The sequence below is a fragment of the Myiozetetes cayanensis genome, unplaced genomic scaffold (genome assembly GCF_022539395.1).
Source record: "Myiozetetes cayanensis isolate MyiCay16 unplaced genomic scaffold, myiCay2020 scf10, whole genome shotgun sequence".
NCBI classification, from domain to species: domain Eukaryota; kingdom Metazoa; phylum Chordata; class Aves; order Passeriformes; family Tyrannidae; genus Myiozetetes; species Myiozetetes cayanensis.
In genome coordinates this window covers 34395690-34411312 of record NW_026086605.1, presented here as the reverse complement: position 1 = coordinate 34411312, position 15623 = coordinate 34395690, and the positions used below count along the sequence as shown (strand labels likewise).

At 49.8% G+C, this 15623-nt stretch overlaps 1 protein-coding gene across 1 annotated transcript in view; it reads right to left on the bottom strand.

Annotated features, from left to right (window-relative positions):
- The window catches only part of CDH23 (cadherin related 23), a 180299-nt gene that overhangs the window by 134657 nt on the left and 30019 nt on the right, over nt 1-15623 (bottom strand). The window contains exons 3-5 of the mRNA XM_050305693.1: nt 11814-11956; nt 8606-8653; nt 8293-8385 (exon numbers count right to left, since the gene is read on the bottom strand). Of these exons, the coding sequence (XP_050161650.1) occupies nt 8293-8385; nt 8606-8653; nt 11814-11956 (284 nt within the window). The remainder of the gene's footprint in view (nt 1-8292; nt 8386-8605; nt 8654-11813; nt 11957-15623) is intronic.

The following is a 15623-nucleotide window of genomic DNA, read 5'->3' as shown; positions in this document are numbered from 1 at the left end:
GCCTCTGCTCCAGAGGAATGTGCCTGGTCTGAGCAACACCCCTGTCAGCAGGGCCAAGAGGATCCTGAGGAGCCATCACCGCTCGGCATCAGCCATTCTAAGCTCAGACACTGTCCTGACCTCAAGGACGAGACCAGGACAGAGCTTTGAAATCAACAGGTGCGTGGTCTCAGTACCCACATGAAGGAACTCGGTGAGTGAGGCTGCTTTTCCTTGTTCCCATTCCCTCCACAAGTAATGATTACTGGTTTGCCCAAATTACCCTTCCCCTCTTTGTCTGGGTTCCCCTCGCTCAGAGAGTGCTGCTGTACACTTTCACTTCCTCTGCCTCAAGATTATTTCCTATTTTCCCAGCACGACAGCTCCTCCACAGAGGCACTGAATCTCTTGCTGCCCCACACTGGCTTCCCTTCCGGCTCTAAATCTGCCATTTCCTTCCCTTCCTGCTCTCCCCTGTCCCCCTCTCCCACTCCAGCACCACGCCGGCCAGAACAGCATGACTATTTCTAATTTCCAGGCTGCCCCCCCCTCCTTGCTGCAGTACCCTTCCAGAAGGAGCCCAAGTCTTGCCTGGTGGAAATGACTGTTATCTCCAGGACACTTTACACATTACTTCCACGCCATTTGGAGTTTTCCGCCCCAGTAGTTTCTGTTGCATCTCTCATTTCCCTCCTCGGTCACGTGTATTAAAGGACCAGGGTCTCCCACGCACCGGTGAATCCAGACAAGGGACAGGGGAGACTTTCTTTGTCCCCAGGACGTCGCTCAAGACCCTCTGACGTTCTCCATATGACACCACAGTAAAAGCACCAGCAACAGCAACAAAAACTTGCTCCCAGATGACCTTCAGAGGGAAGGATGCTCCAAGTCTGAGCACCAACTCTGTCTCACCACGGCTTCAAAGGAAGAAGTTACTTAAAGTGAGGGTGGGGAGGCCCTGGCACAGGTTGCCCAGAGAAGCTGTGGCTGCCCCACCCCTGGAAGTGTCCAAGGCCAGGTAAGACGGGGCTTGGAGCAACCTGGGCTAGTGGAAGGTGTCCCTGTCCATGACAGGGGGTGGAACTGGACGACCTTTAAAGTTCCCTTCCAACCCAAACCATTCCAGGATTCTATGACATCTACAATGTCGGCTGTGCAAACCCCTTTAGCCCAAACATTGTGTTTTACTCAGTGCACTGCAGTCGGTTTTGTTTAGGCCCCTTTCTGCCATCCTGGGGGAAAAGAGCAGGGAGAAGATGGCAGCTGGTGCCTGCTGTGCTTCCGAGCTCTTGCCCGAGGACACCGGCAGCATCTGACAGCCAGAAGGAAAGCCCAAGACGTGCCTGCACTTCCCAGCCCGTTTCTGTTTTGCTTGCATGTGGAAAGTGGGGACCTTTATGAATATTTACAAACTCACCCCAGAGCCAAACATACCCAACACACACGGCATCCCACCCGACGGCGCAAACTCAACCCGACGACGACGTGTGCGCTGCTCTCCTCCCTCAGTCCCTCTCTGCTTGCTAATTCCTCAGCTCCCTTTCTTCCTGCTCTTCCCTGCCAGTGCAAGCCAGGAGATGGGCCTTGCACATCTCTCTCAGTTATTGAAGACAAAGGGTGTCCCACAACACTGCTGGCTAAGTCTTAACTTGCCAATTTTCTCCGTGCAAAGATGTGTTTTAACATTCAATCTTACCAAGCGACACAGAAGGAGCCCCATCTTGGCAGATCATGGAGGCTGGGGTTGAGAGAGGAGGGGAGAAGCCATGATTTCTTTGGGGGATATTACATTCTACCCAGTGATTAGAGAGCTGATGAAACCCTCTCAGAAGGATTATCTCATCCAGCTAAAAGATGGGTTTTTAATAGGTGAACAGTACAGCTGCACTTAAAGGCTGTTGAAGGGAAGGCACACCCTTCAAAACATTGTCTCTGCTTCCATGAGTTTGCTGAACAAGGTTGGAAAAGTAATTAAATGGACAATAATAATAAAAATATTAATATTAATAATATCTGGAACAGAGAAATATCAAACCAAATTGTCTACTAGAAAGTGTCCCTGCCCACAGCATGGGGTTGGAACTAGATGATCTTTAGAGTCCCCTCAAACCCAAACCATTCCATGATTCTATGAAATGCATGGTGACCAGCTCCATGGAGCCAGAATGGAGATTTAACCAGTTATTTTGTCACCCCTCGGGGTAGATGGAGGCTCATTTTGAAACCCAGCCACAATAAACAGAATTAAAAATGAGGATTTTGGGAAGGTTGGGAAATGTTTCACCCGCAGGTTATCACTGCATACCTGTGCAACAGAGACCCTCTCACCAGTCAAATCCTCACCTCCTACTTCTCCAACAGGCACTGGAGTGAGAGATCAGCATCACTGGCCATGCCAATGGGATGCCAGGATAGAGGAGGGTTGGAGGTGCTTGGTCTACCCAGGAAGAAGAACCAGCTTGTTTTCCCTCAACAGGGTTTAATGAGCACAACTTGAATAATTCACTAAATTGTTTGTTGCCTTGCTAGGAAGTTTTAAAAACCACAAAACAAAACAAACAAAACCCCAAAAAACCACCCTGAATAAACAAATAACAGTGTATCTGATTTGCTGAGAAGGAGTTCAAGATGCTTGCAAATTGTGCACGCTCAAAGGTGACGGAAGTAAGGAAGGCTGGATTTGGGGGATAAGTTATTCACTGTAAATTACTTGTTCAGTTCTAAAACTCCACACAGAAACATAAGGGTAAGGAGAAGAGGAAAACAATCAGTGGAGAGAAAGGGGGGAGGAAAAGAAAAAAGAAAGAAGGAAGGAAAGCAGCCAGCAGTGAAATGACTGCAGCCCATTTTTTGCGGTGTGGTAGGAACATCTTCCTTATCGGTTCTGTTATCACCACCTTCACTGAAAAAGCTCTTTATTTAAAGGAAGGGGGGTCGGGGGGGAAGGGAAAAAAGCCCCAAAAGGTGGCTGGGAGCATGGAAGGGAATGGCTAATGCAGCTGGAGCGGGAGCTCACGCTCGCTGCAGCTGCTTCGTATGCGCGGCGTCAGGCCGAGCACGGCAATAGAATTACACGAGCCCCTGAAGAGCCCGGGCAGGATGGCAGGGAAACTGATGTAATTACTGGCATTATTGCCATTAAAGCAAAATAATAATTTTAATTACAGCAGGGGCTTTTGGGCCTTGCCCTGCTCCTCCCTGCCCCTGCTCACTGCGCAGCACGGTCTGGTTCCAGGCTGTGTAATGGGACAGGGCAGTGACAGTCCCCCTCCTTTCTCTCTTCCCCTTCCCCGCCAAATACTTTTCTGCGCAATTAAGAAAAAAACATCGTAAAAGCCACGATTTCAACTCCATCACCATATTAAGGGTGGAAATGGTGACCAGCAGCTCGCAAAGGCTCGATCCCAGAGGCTGCTCCCCGAGCAGAAGGGACTGCTGCTGCTGGCAAGCGCCTGCCTGCCTCCCAATTACAATAAATTGGGAAATCAGGGTCGAGCTCAGGAGATGAGACACCTGCAAGCTGGACTATGGTTGCCTCAGCAATGCTGTGTGCTGCCCACAAAACTTCCCTGTCCATTTTTAAACTCCTTTCCCACGGCCCTGCCTCTGACTTGGTGGGTGCTTGCTTGAAAAGATGAGCACATTGCCAAGGCGGATGGTTGTGGTTACAGATGCCTTTTGAAAACAGAGCTCTGTTATAATTACTGTGTCCTCATCAAGTTAGATACTTTTTTTTGTGGTGCAACTGTCATTCCATGATTGGTAGGGTTGCTGAGTGGCCCAGAGTCTAGCTGAGGTCAGCTCTTTGCTGGAAGATCTTAGGATCATGGAATGGTTTGGGTTGGAAGGGACCTTAAAGATCACCTATTTCCACTCTCCCTGCCATGGGCAGGAACACCTTCCACTAGACCAGGTTGCTCCAAGCCCCAACCAACCTGTCTTTGAACAGTCCCAGGGATGGGGGGTTGTAACCTGAAAATGTAATAAGCATTACTTTATAAATCACTCTGTGTTAAATGTAACAGGAGGAATGAGGTGGGAAGAGCACCAAAGGAGAGAAAACCCCAACAGAAATCTCCTGAGGGATATTATACCAGCATGTGAGACCTACTGATGCTCCAGGACCCAGAAAAGGCCACGGATGGTTTGAACTTGATCAGCAAGCTCAGGATGTTGGGGGTTCATGAGGAAAAAAAAATGAAGGTACTAGACTTGAAGTTTGTTCACTTCATAGTACAATGTATGTTGGAAAAACCCTCTATAGGATCAAGTTTAACCCTTCTCCTAGCACTGCCAAAGCCACCACTAACCCATGTCCTCAAGTGCCAGATCCACACAGCTTTTAAATCCCTCCAGGGATGGTGACACCACCACTGCCCTAGGCAGCCTGTTAAAGGAAAATTGGAAGTTGTCTGGAAACTCCAGAAGGTCTCCTGCTTGGAACCGGGACAGGAAAGCCCAGTAGGCACCCATGGGGAACAGTCCACCCTGATCTCACCATCACACCAGGTCCCACAAAACCAACACAGGGGCTTGGCTCCACTTTGCTCGCTTGCTTCACCTTGGAGCACTGAACCATGGCAATCCAACAACTCCGAGTTCCCCACAGATCCAGCCAAATGGAAAAAGAGATTAGATAAAGCAGATTGGACTTGTCAGAAACTGAGGCATGGCCACAACAGGCTTGGCAATAGATCTCTCCTTGTTTAAAAGCCAAACCCTGCGACTCCCAGAAACGTGGTACCCTGGGGTCGGGTGAGGAGGGTAAAAAAGAGGGGGAGCGGGAGGTGAAGTGCAAGGGACGCATTCAGGGGGAGAGCAAACCCTGAAGGTCAGAGTAGCAAGCACATGAGCGGCTAACTAATGTCCTGCAGCAGCACCACAGGGCACAGACACAGGCACACACGTCCTCGCGAACTGGAAAGCCATAAAAGTCTATTACAGCAAATCAAACAGCAGCCAGCGTGACAGCCATTAGGCTGAAATGAATACACGAGAACTTAATGAGCTCTGTCGAGGCCAGCTTGGTGAATTAAGTTGCCAATTCTAGCAGGATTCCCCTCTTCTTTACAGACTTGAGAGCGCCCGCGCCGCCTCGGTGCCTTTTGACAAGCAAATCACGGGGCGCCCTTGCCCAGACGGGACGGACGATTACGCTGGAGCAATATCCCTCTCCCGACACCGGGCCTTCCCTCAGCTGCTCCAGGCAGGTGCCAGGGATGCCATTAAGACACAGCGAGCTCAGAGCACCAGTGGCATCAGCCCAACACTGATGGGGGATTCAGAGCCGCTGTGGTGCGGAGGAGTTCGCAGTTTAACTGGGCATCCGCTCCCCCCTCCCCGCAGCCAGAGAGGGATCACAATCCGCAGCCCATGCCCAAATAAATTCCCATTCTCGCACCAAGCGGACCGCACAAAACACCAGGATGGGTATTTAGAGGCAGTATTGTTTTTAAAGGTCAGTTTACTTCATGTTCCATTTATTTATGCACACTCTTCCTTTGACTTTCCGAGCGCCACACAACAGCAGCGAGGTTTAAATAGCCTTTCGGTTGCTGCTCCATTAGCTACGACAACTGCGAATCGATACATCCATTTATCTCAAAATTAAAAAGAGAAAAACCCTCATTAGCTGCCAAATCTGCACAGAGCCAGTCTATTCAAAGCCACACTTTCCTCTTCTCTTTCTCTGGGCTCCAGCCCCTTCTTCATTCGTTATCCACAAGCCCTTTGATTTGGGCTAGGTGCTCTCTGAGGCCGATTTTGGTACCTACACCCTCATTGCTCACCCTGGAGCATGGAGTGACCTGGGGATACTGTCACCCCCTAGCATGGCTGGTTCCCCTGGGTGTCCCCTGGCACATTTCCACGCCACATCACCTCCAGCTTTGACAAGCAACATGGAAAACCTGTGGCTCAGCACAGGTCTCAAAGCCAAGCAGATACCTCCACACACAGCAGAAGCTTATTGCTGCCATCTCCTGTGGGCTGTAGCCCTTGAAGAGTCCTCTTTAGGTGGTGGGACCCCACCTCCTGCTCTCACAGTGCCTGGCAAGGCAAGGCAAGGCCCTCTCCCTGGCAGAAGAACAGAAGTGCCTCCAGGATGCTGGCGGAGAAACGCGTTTGTGGCTCATTACCTCTGATCGGTGCCCTTGGTTAAAGATCACGGACAGAAACTGGAAACTGGCACACGCCGCCTTATAATTAGATTAGGCCAAGCTCCAGAAGAGCACAGCTCCGAAGGCCAAGTGCACAGCAGCTGCATGGGGCGAATAACTGGGATTGCTGTACCCCAAACAGCCAGGTGGTCCTGGAAATCCCTCCCCAGCAGAACCACATCCCATGTACAAAGCAGTGTGATGTGCCAGAGAGGGGTTCTATGGTTCAGCCTCCTGCTCTTTTATTTAGTTTTGCCTGGATCCCCTGCCTGAAGTTCCCTTTCCTCAGCCAGCCTTGATTTTCTACATACAAGGGCATGTATTGACAGAACACGGGGGGATGGCTTTCAGCTGAAAGAGAGTCAGTTTAAATGAGATGTTAGGAAGGAATTCTACCCTGTGAGGGGGGGGAGGCCCTGGCACAGGTTGCCCAGAGAAGCTGTGGCTGCCCCATCCCTGGAAGTGTCCAAAGCCAGGTAAAATGGGGCTTGGAGCAACCTGGGACAGTGGAAGGTGTCCCTGGCCATGGTAGGGGGTGGAACTAGATGAGCTTTAAGGTCCCTTCCAACCCAAACCATTCTGGGATTTTTATGATTCCAAACCAGCACTGGGACTTAACACAGTCCTGCTGCCCAGGGGAGACACAGAAACCCATTTCCATCTCTATTCACCAGGAGAAGAGAGTCCTCCGTAGCAGAGGAACAGCAAAACTGGAGACAGACAAAACTGAGGGCAGGAGAGAGGAGAGCGTTCTCCTCCAGTCCTACTGACATTCCTGCTGCTCTGCAGACCTCTGCAGGCAGAGCAGCACCGGGAGGAGCAGCAGCAAGGCAGGACAGCCCCCCACCAGCCCCCAGAGGCCCGAGCAGAAGGCGAGAGCGAGGGGCAGCTCGTGTGGGTTTGGCCAAGTCCTTTCTGCACTGCTCATGCCTTAAAGAGCAGAAGAACTGCTTCTGACCCAGTGTCATTCTCACAGGGAGGTTTCAGATGACTTGGCACAAAGATGAGACTGAAACTCCCGGCTCATACATCACGAGAACTCTAATGAAGAAACCTCATCCTCACAGCACAGGGATGGGGGGGGATCGAAACCCAGCACGGCGGGGCAGCAGCAGCTGGCATATTAAGTACACCACGGTAACACAACCCTCTGTACCTCTCAATTACCAAAGCTGCTTGATTTCACACACACAACGCACATGTGACCTCACCCACACCTCGAGGTACGATCTGGGAAAAACTGGCTCTGCCCTGGCACCGGGGTGCAAGAGGAAGAGGTTTCTTCCACTGGAGGATGTCAATGCCCTCCTAATCCCCTCTTTCAAATAGAATATCCTGACCTTCTCCTCTTAGCACCAGCAACCACATCTCCAAAGTCTAAATTCACATCAGACTCGTAAGTTCCTGGCCTTTTTCTGCCAAGCCAAGCTGCGGGTGCAGCAGCATTCCCTGATGGATGAGTGCATGTCACCTCCCTTGCAACAGCCAGCAGAAGGTTGTGGAAACTCTGTCCTTGGGGATATTCAACACTTGGCTGGATAAAGCCCTAAGCAACCTGATTTAACATGAAAATTCTCGCTGGTTTAGCAGGACCCCGGGCCAGATGATCTCCTGTGGTGCCTTCCTACCTATTTTATTCCAGGGACATTGTGGGACAAGTCCTGCTAAGGAACTGTTAAAGGAAATCACCAACCAGGGCAGAAGCCTTTGGGCAGTACTGACAGAATTCAGGCATTTAGAGAAATGGTTATTCCTGCCACAGGTCACCTCTGTGACAAGAGCTGCATATCCCCCCCCCAGCTCAAAGGAAGAGGAAAAGACACATATTCTCATTTACACCTATTTTCCAACTTCCCATTTGTCATAAGAGATATGTCACCAATGCTGCACAAAGCTCCAAATCTCCCCTTCCACCTGCCTTCCCCCAAACACCCACAACACCATCACTTGGCTTCTGCCCACTTTCACACAGCAGCAACTTCCAGAGGTTTAATCCTCCTCCAACCCCACGAGGCTCCAGGGCAGGAGGACAGCCCTGTGCATGAGCAGCCCTTACACACAGCCATCTGTGTGGTGGCAACCAGACAGCAGGAGTGGCCACTGAGAGAAGAGCCAGGTGCCAGGCTGCAGGGAGAGAGGCTGTGGTGATCCCTACCTCTGGAATGCGGACGCTGTAGGGCTGGTTGTGGAACTGTGGGGCGTTGTCATTCACATCTCCCACCTGGATGTTGACTGTCCCCTTGATCACCTGCGCTCACAAGGATAAAAGCAGGGTTATGTGCCAGCTTTGTGCGTGCATTTAAAGCCTGAAGTTTCAGGCTGCGTGTTCTGACTTGGCTTTGGACCAAGGGGTGACCCCACTCCCCAGGCCCTCGGGGTGATGCAGAAGGTCCCCTGGTGACCCACACTCACCCTCCCTGCTCCCCTCCGTCCGTGCCACAGACCATGAAATGAGAAGTCACACTCACCCCTTGGCTGTCACTGACAGAAAATTCAACCGTGAATTCCGACTTAGTCTGAAAGGGAAAGAGAAGAAAAAAAACACATAATTAAAGATCCTGTAGCGTTTATCTGCAGATGGCAGGCTTGGGACTTTTAGCCAATATTATTACACACAAAATGCTTTCAGGACCTTCCAGAGGCACAGAGAGATGCTATGTCCTGGCTCAGAGGGATGAAGGGACCAAGGATCTGACTCCCTGACTAGCAGTTGAGCGTTTAAACAGACAACTAGGCTCAAGTAGGTGAGAGGAGCCCACTGTTTAACATTCTGCAGGTGCCAGCAAACTCCAGCTCTCTCTGCACACCCACCCAGCCCCTGATGCCACAGGCTGACTGCTTGGAGCAGTGAGAAAGAATGAGTGGAAGGGGGAGAAAAGCAGTTTTCCACCCAGGGTGTACCATGACCCAGCACCATCTTCACCTGCAAGACACAGAGATGATGTAAAAAGAGGAGAAAGTCCAAAGTAAAAGATCTGTAACTAGCTTTTGTTTGAGACGACAATGCAACACAGTGTCAGTGAGCACATCTAAGTCTTGCTGCTGCTTTTCCAACTTACCTATCACGTTGCTGGGAGTACTGGGATAAGTCCATGGTCTGCAGTAAGAACTGGCTGAAATCCCATGAAAATGCCTGTTCAGTCCTCTCTGCCCCTCTCGTGCTTTAACTACATTAACAGCTTGATGTGAAATGGGGATATATTAAAGTCACTGGGGCAAGGGACAAGTGGGAAAGGGGACTATTTTTGTATCAGGGCAGGGGGTATTGCCAGTGGAGGCAGACTTCCTCTTCCTGGCCTTTCTTAACCACCAGGAATCACTTCACTCATGTTTTACCAAGGAATCCTGCAGGGATGGCCAGAGGACTCAGGCCACCACATCTACCTGGTGCCTGACCACCAGCTGGTGTTTTGCTCCCCTCCAGTCCCGGCAATCCCTCCCCTCCTCCCCACATCCCTTCCCACCTCTGGTGTCCCTGCCCTGCCTGAGCTGCTGGAGTACAGCAACTTGACGCTTCCAAAGCATCACTCTGGAAAGCAAGCTTGAAATGGCTCTCCCTGCTGCAGCTTTGGTTGATTTATTCCTAATGAGATCACTCAGGGACAGGCAGCAGCCACCAGCGCCCAGAGCAGGAGCTCTGCTTGTGCCAGGGCAGCAGTTCCTCTGAGAGAAGGGTTTGGGAACAGCTCCCCAGAGTGTGCCTCCCTCCTGCCCCCACATCTGCCCCCCTCCATCCAAACAGCCAGGAGTGTAAGCTTTTCCCAGCTCCTGCCTCCCAGGACAATGCCTGTAGGAAGAAGGAAGACCAGAAATCCCGATGGAGAGGAGGAGATCCTCTGCTCCCTGTGACATCCCACCCTGCTGCATCTGAGCCTTTCAACCTCCTTTTCCCCCTGTTCATCCACGAGGGACAACGCAACAGGGAAGAAAGGAAAAACAGGAGATAGAAAATAACCTGTTGAGCATTTAAATTTTAAAAACGTATTAAAATAATCAGAGAAATCGGCAACATATTAATTTCTGTCTCGAATTATTTTAACATATACTTCTTTAGCCTCAGGGTCTGCCTCTTTCAAAAAAAAAAAAAAAAAATCTGTTTTCCTTCTAATCTTCCTAGGAGTAAAAAAAAAAAAAAAAAAAAAAGAACTACACTTTTAAAATTCATGTTTTCTCTATACATTCACTCCTTCCTCTTATTCTTTATTTCCCCTTTCCCTGCGTTATTTACCTCACTATGACTCCTCCTCCCTTTTCAAGCCTCTCTTTTTCTCCCCCAGTGTGCAAGAATTGATCCCTTGCTTTTCCTTTGCCACCACTTTTCTTGCATGGCTTTCTCTCCCTTGACTTTTTAACCATATGCATGCAGGTTGCTGTTCCCTGCTCTCAGCCTGCTGCCCAGCTACACCCCCTTCCCTTCCACACCGTTCTGCTTCCTCCATCACAAATTGCCATTTACATCTTTCCCATCTCCTTTAGACCTTTCCCATATCCATACCAAGCCATGCACTGTTCTGTCTTCACCATCTTCCATGTATTCCTCTGACTGAGACCCTGGGATGAGTTGATGGGTTCAGGTTCCTCTCCCAGCTGAGCCCATCCACAAATCCGAGCTGTGCTCAGCTCCTTCCCTTCCCAACCTCCATGAAAAGACCACTAAAATCTACTGATCTCCCTCCCTGGCTCAAGGCTGGCATCATGAGTAGGGGGAAGCAGGAGGCATTTGAATGAGGGAAGATTTATGACTCACGCCAGCAGCTGTTGGCACGGGGAGGTGGAGGGGAGAGGGGTGAAGAAAAATACTTCATTTTCCCAAAGCCTCGCTCCTAAAACACTGTGAAATTGGGTTTGCCCTCCCCCCCACTAAGCCTGAGCAGCATCCACCACCCTGCTTCCACCACATCCCAGCCTCTGGCTGGCTCTGAGCGGGACCACCGGTGCCTGAGGTGTGTTAATGGGTTTGATCTTTACCACGCTGCTGCTGGCCAAGGAAGCACTAAATACAGACAGCACAAGCACAGAGGAAATTAAGCACCTTGCCCAAGCCACAGAGTATTTTCCCAGTCTTCCCAAGCTCCTGTCCAAGTGCCTGTGCTGCCCCTTCCTCCTTGTTCTAGGAAGGCAGCAAGGGATTTAATAAACCAGGCACCTGGACGGGATCCCATCCTTGCACACCAAAGCTGCCACGGAAAACAGGGGTGTGTGAAACAGTTTTGAGGCAAGAATCTTGCCAAATTTAGCATCCAGCAGCTTGAATCCACAAGAGGATGAAAAGTCTTGATGAGACTGAATAAGCAGGGACACCTCACATCTCTTCACACACTGTTCTACATAGTAAAGTATTTAATTTAAATAGAGCTTTAAAGAGAGAGTCTGTAGATTTCCCTGACTGTAGGAGCATCCTGGCTCTCTGGTAGATCATCTCCATTTATTATTTCCTTCCCTTCCACAGTCACAGGTATTATTCTGGCATCCAGAAAAACCAGCAAGCCAGATCAAACCAGAGCACCCTGCTTATTCCCCACGTGCCCCCCGAACTAGGGATGGGGCTGCGCCTGGATTCCCAACTCCGTGTGGGAACAACAACCATCTCAGCTGCCACAGGGCGTGGAGAGCCACCACCTATCTGAGCAAGGGGGGCTTTTCCCTCCCCTCAGCAGAGGATACTCTCAGCATTACCTCTCTGTCCAAGGGCTGCCGGAGCCACACGACACCGGTGACGCTCTCCACGGCGAAGAACCTGCTGGCCTCCTCCCCGACCACGCCGAACACCAGCGGGTCATTGTCCAGGTCCCGGGCCAGCAGCTGGGTCACTGAGGAACCTGGGAGAGGGAGAGAGGAGAGAAATCATGAGCCAAATCGGGCAGAGAGGGAGAAATCCCGAAAACATTCAGCGTGTCAGAGAACACAGGTCTGTGGAAGGCCTGAAACCATCCCCAAACTCTTTTCCCACAGCGCCTCAAGGGGAGTCAGGTTGTGCATGGTCTGACTGCTCTGCCTGGCACAGACGAGCTGGACCACAAATCCTCTCCTTCCTCATCCTTATCAAAAGAGAAAGTCACCTTAGTCCAGCCCCAAGCAAGGCCATTTCTGGCACTAGAGACAGTGGAGGAACCCACACCTCTTTCGGGTAAGCACTGACCAGCCTCCCTCACACTCCTCCCTGTCGAAGGGCACCACCAGCACATACAGCAACAAAAGTAAAGGACAGCCACCACCCTTTCATTTCAGACACAGAAAAATCTCCTTGAATCATTTTGGGCCTCTCCACGACACCTCTGAGCACCTTCAAAGCCTGCCACGTCTGGCTCACGATGGGTGGCTGCCTGTTGCCCACCAAGCCACTTGCCCCCTCTGCCCTCTTCAGCGGGAGGGGGGAGAAAATAGGAGGAAAAAAGCTGGTGGACAAGGATGGAAGATCCTCTTGGCTGCCTGGCCTTGAGGATGGGGGGATAAGGATGGGAGATCTCCTTGGCCACACAGCCTTGAGGATGGGGGCACGTACTCTGTATGAGCCATCTCTGGCAGCACAAGAGCACTCAGATCACCCGGCCAAGCAGAACAGATGCCCAAATTTCACCCATCTGGGAAGGGGAGGGAAGCTCCAGCAGACCAGAGGGCAAAAGCAGCAACACATCTTGGAGAGCAGAGAGAGGCTGGGCAATTACAGAACGACCAGCCCGACATCAATCACGGGGGGAAATAATGGAAAAAGCTGATGTGAGGTTCCATTAATAAAGAATTAAACGATAGGAACATAATTAATGCCAGTCAACATGATTTTATGGAAAATAGACCTTGTCAAACAAACCTGATTTTATTCTTTGATGAGATTACAATTTTGGCAGATAAAGGTAACTGCAAAGAAATAATAGACTCCTATGAGACATTTGACTTCACCCGCCATGACTTTCTGATTAAAAATTTAGTGCCCTGCAACACTGATGAAGCACACCTGAGTGAGGACCCAGCTGTCTGGCAGGTCCCAAGGCCACCCACCTCACTAGGGTGCCATGTAAAATTGCTGTTGGTACAAATTCAGGTGACAGAACGGCAAACAACAGGGAGGACCACGCAGTCAGGTGAAGCCCTTGGTAACTGGGGCCTCTTTGGTAAGTATTTGATTTTATGACCCTGCTCCAAACACCCTCAAAGAAGGCCACAGAACATCCCAGAGCCATTCTGGCAGGTATGGGGGTCCAAGCACTGCAAGGAGGACGGAGATCCTTCCATGCCCTGCCTGGCAGAGCCACAACGCTCTCTGGGCATGCAGGAGCAGCTTTCACAGAGCTGGTTCTGCCAAAGCTGCAATTCTACAAGCTGCTGGACTAGATGCAAGAGGAAGCCACAAACTTTCAAGAGCTAGCAAAAGTGCTTTTCCTTTAAAAAAAAAAAGGCTTTAAAAGCTTGAACTGCCTCATCTCTGACTAAGAAGAGTGAGATGACTCAGGTCGTCTTGAGGACAAAATGTAACACTTAGCGATGACTCTTCCATGAAAGCACAGCAAGACTCAATGCCCAGACCCAGACAAATTTCTCTTTGGAGAAGGAAGAGCAGTTGTTTTAAAAAGGGCAGCTAGAATTAACCACTGGGAAAAAAATTCCTTCCACCGACATGGGTGCCAAGTGAGGGATGGGTCACAATCAAAGACATTTTGGACAAAGACAAAATCCAAACCCGTGATCAAACTGCTCATCTGCAACACTCCCATTTCTCTAGGGCAGCCAACACCATAAAGACCCTACACTTTCTCAAGCCTTGGAACCTCGTTATGAAACAAGGTACTAGCTTGGTTTTATGCTGGAGGACATCCAAAGTCATCCTTAGCAAAGGTTCCTTTCCCTCAAGGAACAAGAAGACTGTGTCAGTCACCACAGCAATGACAGCCAGGAGTGAGGGCAAAGTAAAGCCAGGGTCATGACTCTTTATTCTGCCCAATTTGCCTTGCCCTCTTCACACCCCATTCAACCTCCCCCAGACCAGCAGGCTATCTGCAACTCCCTCCAGAATGGCAACCACTACAGACTCCAGAAAGTCTTGATTGCATCTCTGAAGGGAAATTATCTTAAAAGTTTTCCTGCTGAATAGGAAAACCACGTGCCAACCCAGCTCTAATTATAGCTGAGCTTATGGTTTGTGTGCTGCAAACCCAGTTGTACAATCAATCAATCAATCAATCAGCCAGCAAACAAATATTTAACTCTCCTCTCTTTGTGTTACAGCTACTTCTCACTGCCAGGGAATTTAGTCCCTAAATTCAGGATAACCTGGACTGGGAGGCAAGGTATTTCTGGGCAGAGCACATCATCCCACCTAAAGTTCTTGCTTCTGCCAGTCTGTGGAGTGAGATCCCTGTGAAATAGCACTCTGGGATCAATCCCTCTCTGCTCCCAGAGGAGCAAAATTAAGGACTGATTCAGTAGGTAAAGGAAGGAAAGGGACACACAGCAGCAGATCATCCTCAACTTTTCTTCAAGAAACTTCATTAGGACACAGATAGAGCAGCTCAGAACTTCAAAGTGTGAGAAAATTCCATCATAAATAAACCCCCAAAAGTGAGGCACCAAATTCTCAGAGCTCTTTTTCCCATTCCCTTACCCCTCCATCAGGCAAGTAATCACCATCCCACCTTCAGAGCATCTCCAGCTCACGACAGGAAAAAAAAAAAAATTACAAATGTATAAAATACGGAACAAAATAACAAATTAAATAGAAGATAATAAGAAACGGAGGCCTGAAACAAGAAATGAGACTTCACAATTGCCTTGTCCCAATTTTTCCCCAAGTTTTACCCCAGGGGAATGTTAAGTTTAGGAGTGTGGTATTAAACCTTCACCACTTCCACCACCACGAGAGAAGTTTGTGTCAGCTGCTTTCCACCGACTTCTTGAGCACCAATAATTGTATTTATTTATTTCTTTTATCCCACTTCCAACCCCCTCTTCATTTCCTGCACCAACAGAAAATGAGCAGACTGGTTGGACAGCACAAGGTGAGGCTCCACAGCATTCCCAAAACCTTCCAGTGTTGGAATCTTTGGGAAATCATCGAGAAGCAGAAGGGTCCTGCTCAGACAGGCCATGTGGAGCCTAAGCTGCACCACATCTGTGAGAAACACCTCTCAGGGCGGCTCACAAAGAAAAACACCTTCCCATCTGTCCCCGGGGTCGTGCTGAGGATGCTGTTCAAGCCTCCTCGAGCCCAAGCACCGTCCTGGCTCCAGCAAGGGCTGAGGAAACAGGGACAAATTATCCTTCTGCAGTGCAAAGTTATAGGCTCCATTTGTTTCCTCTCAGGAATCAGACAGGGCAGTTAAGTGTCTTGATTCCACCAGATAATCAGAATTTATCTTGTCTCCTTTTGCCTCCTTTCTCTCAATCACAGCTACTTCTCCCTCTTTCTCACACATACACAGATTTTCTTCTTTCTCCAAGTCTTGAACTTTGATTGACCTCAGGAGGTTTTTTGTTTTAGGGTGTTTTTTTTGC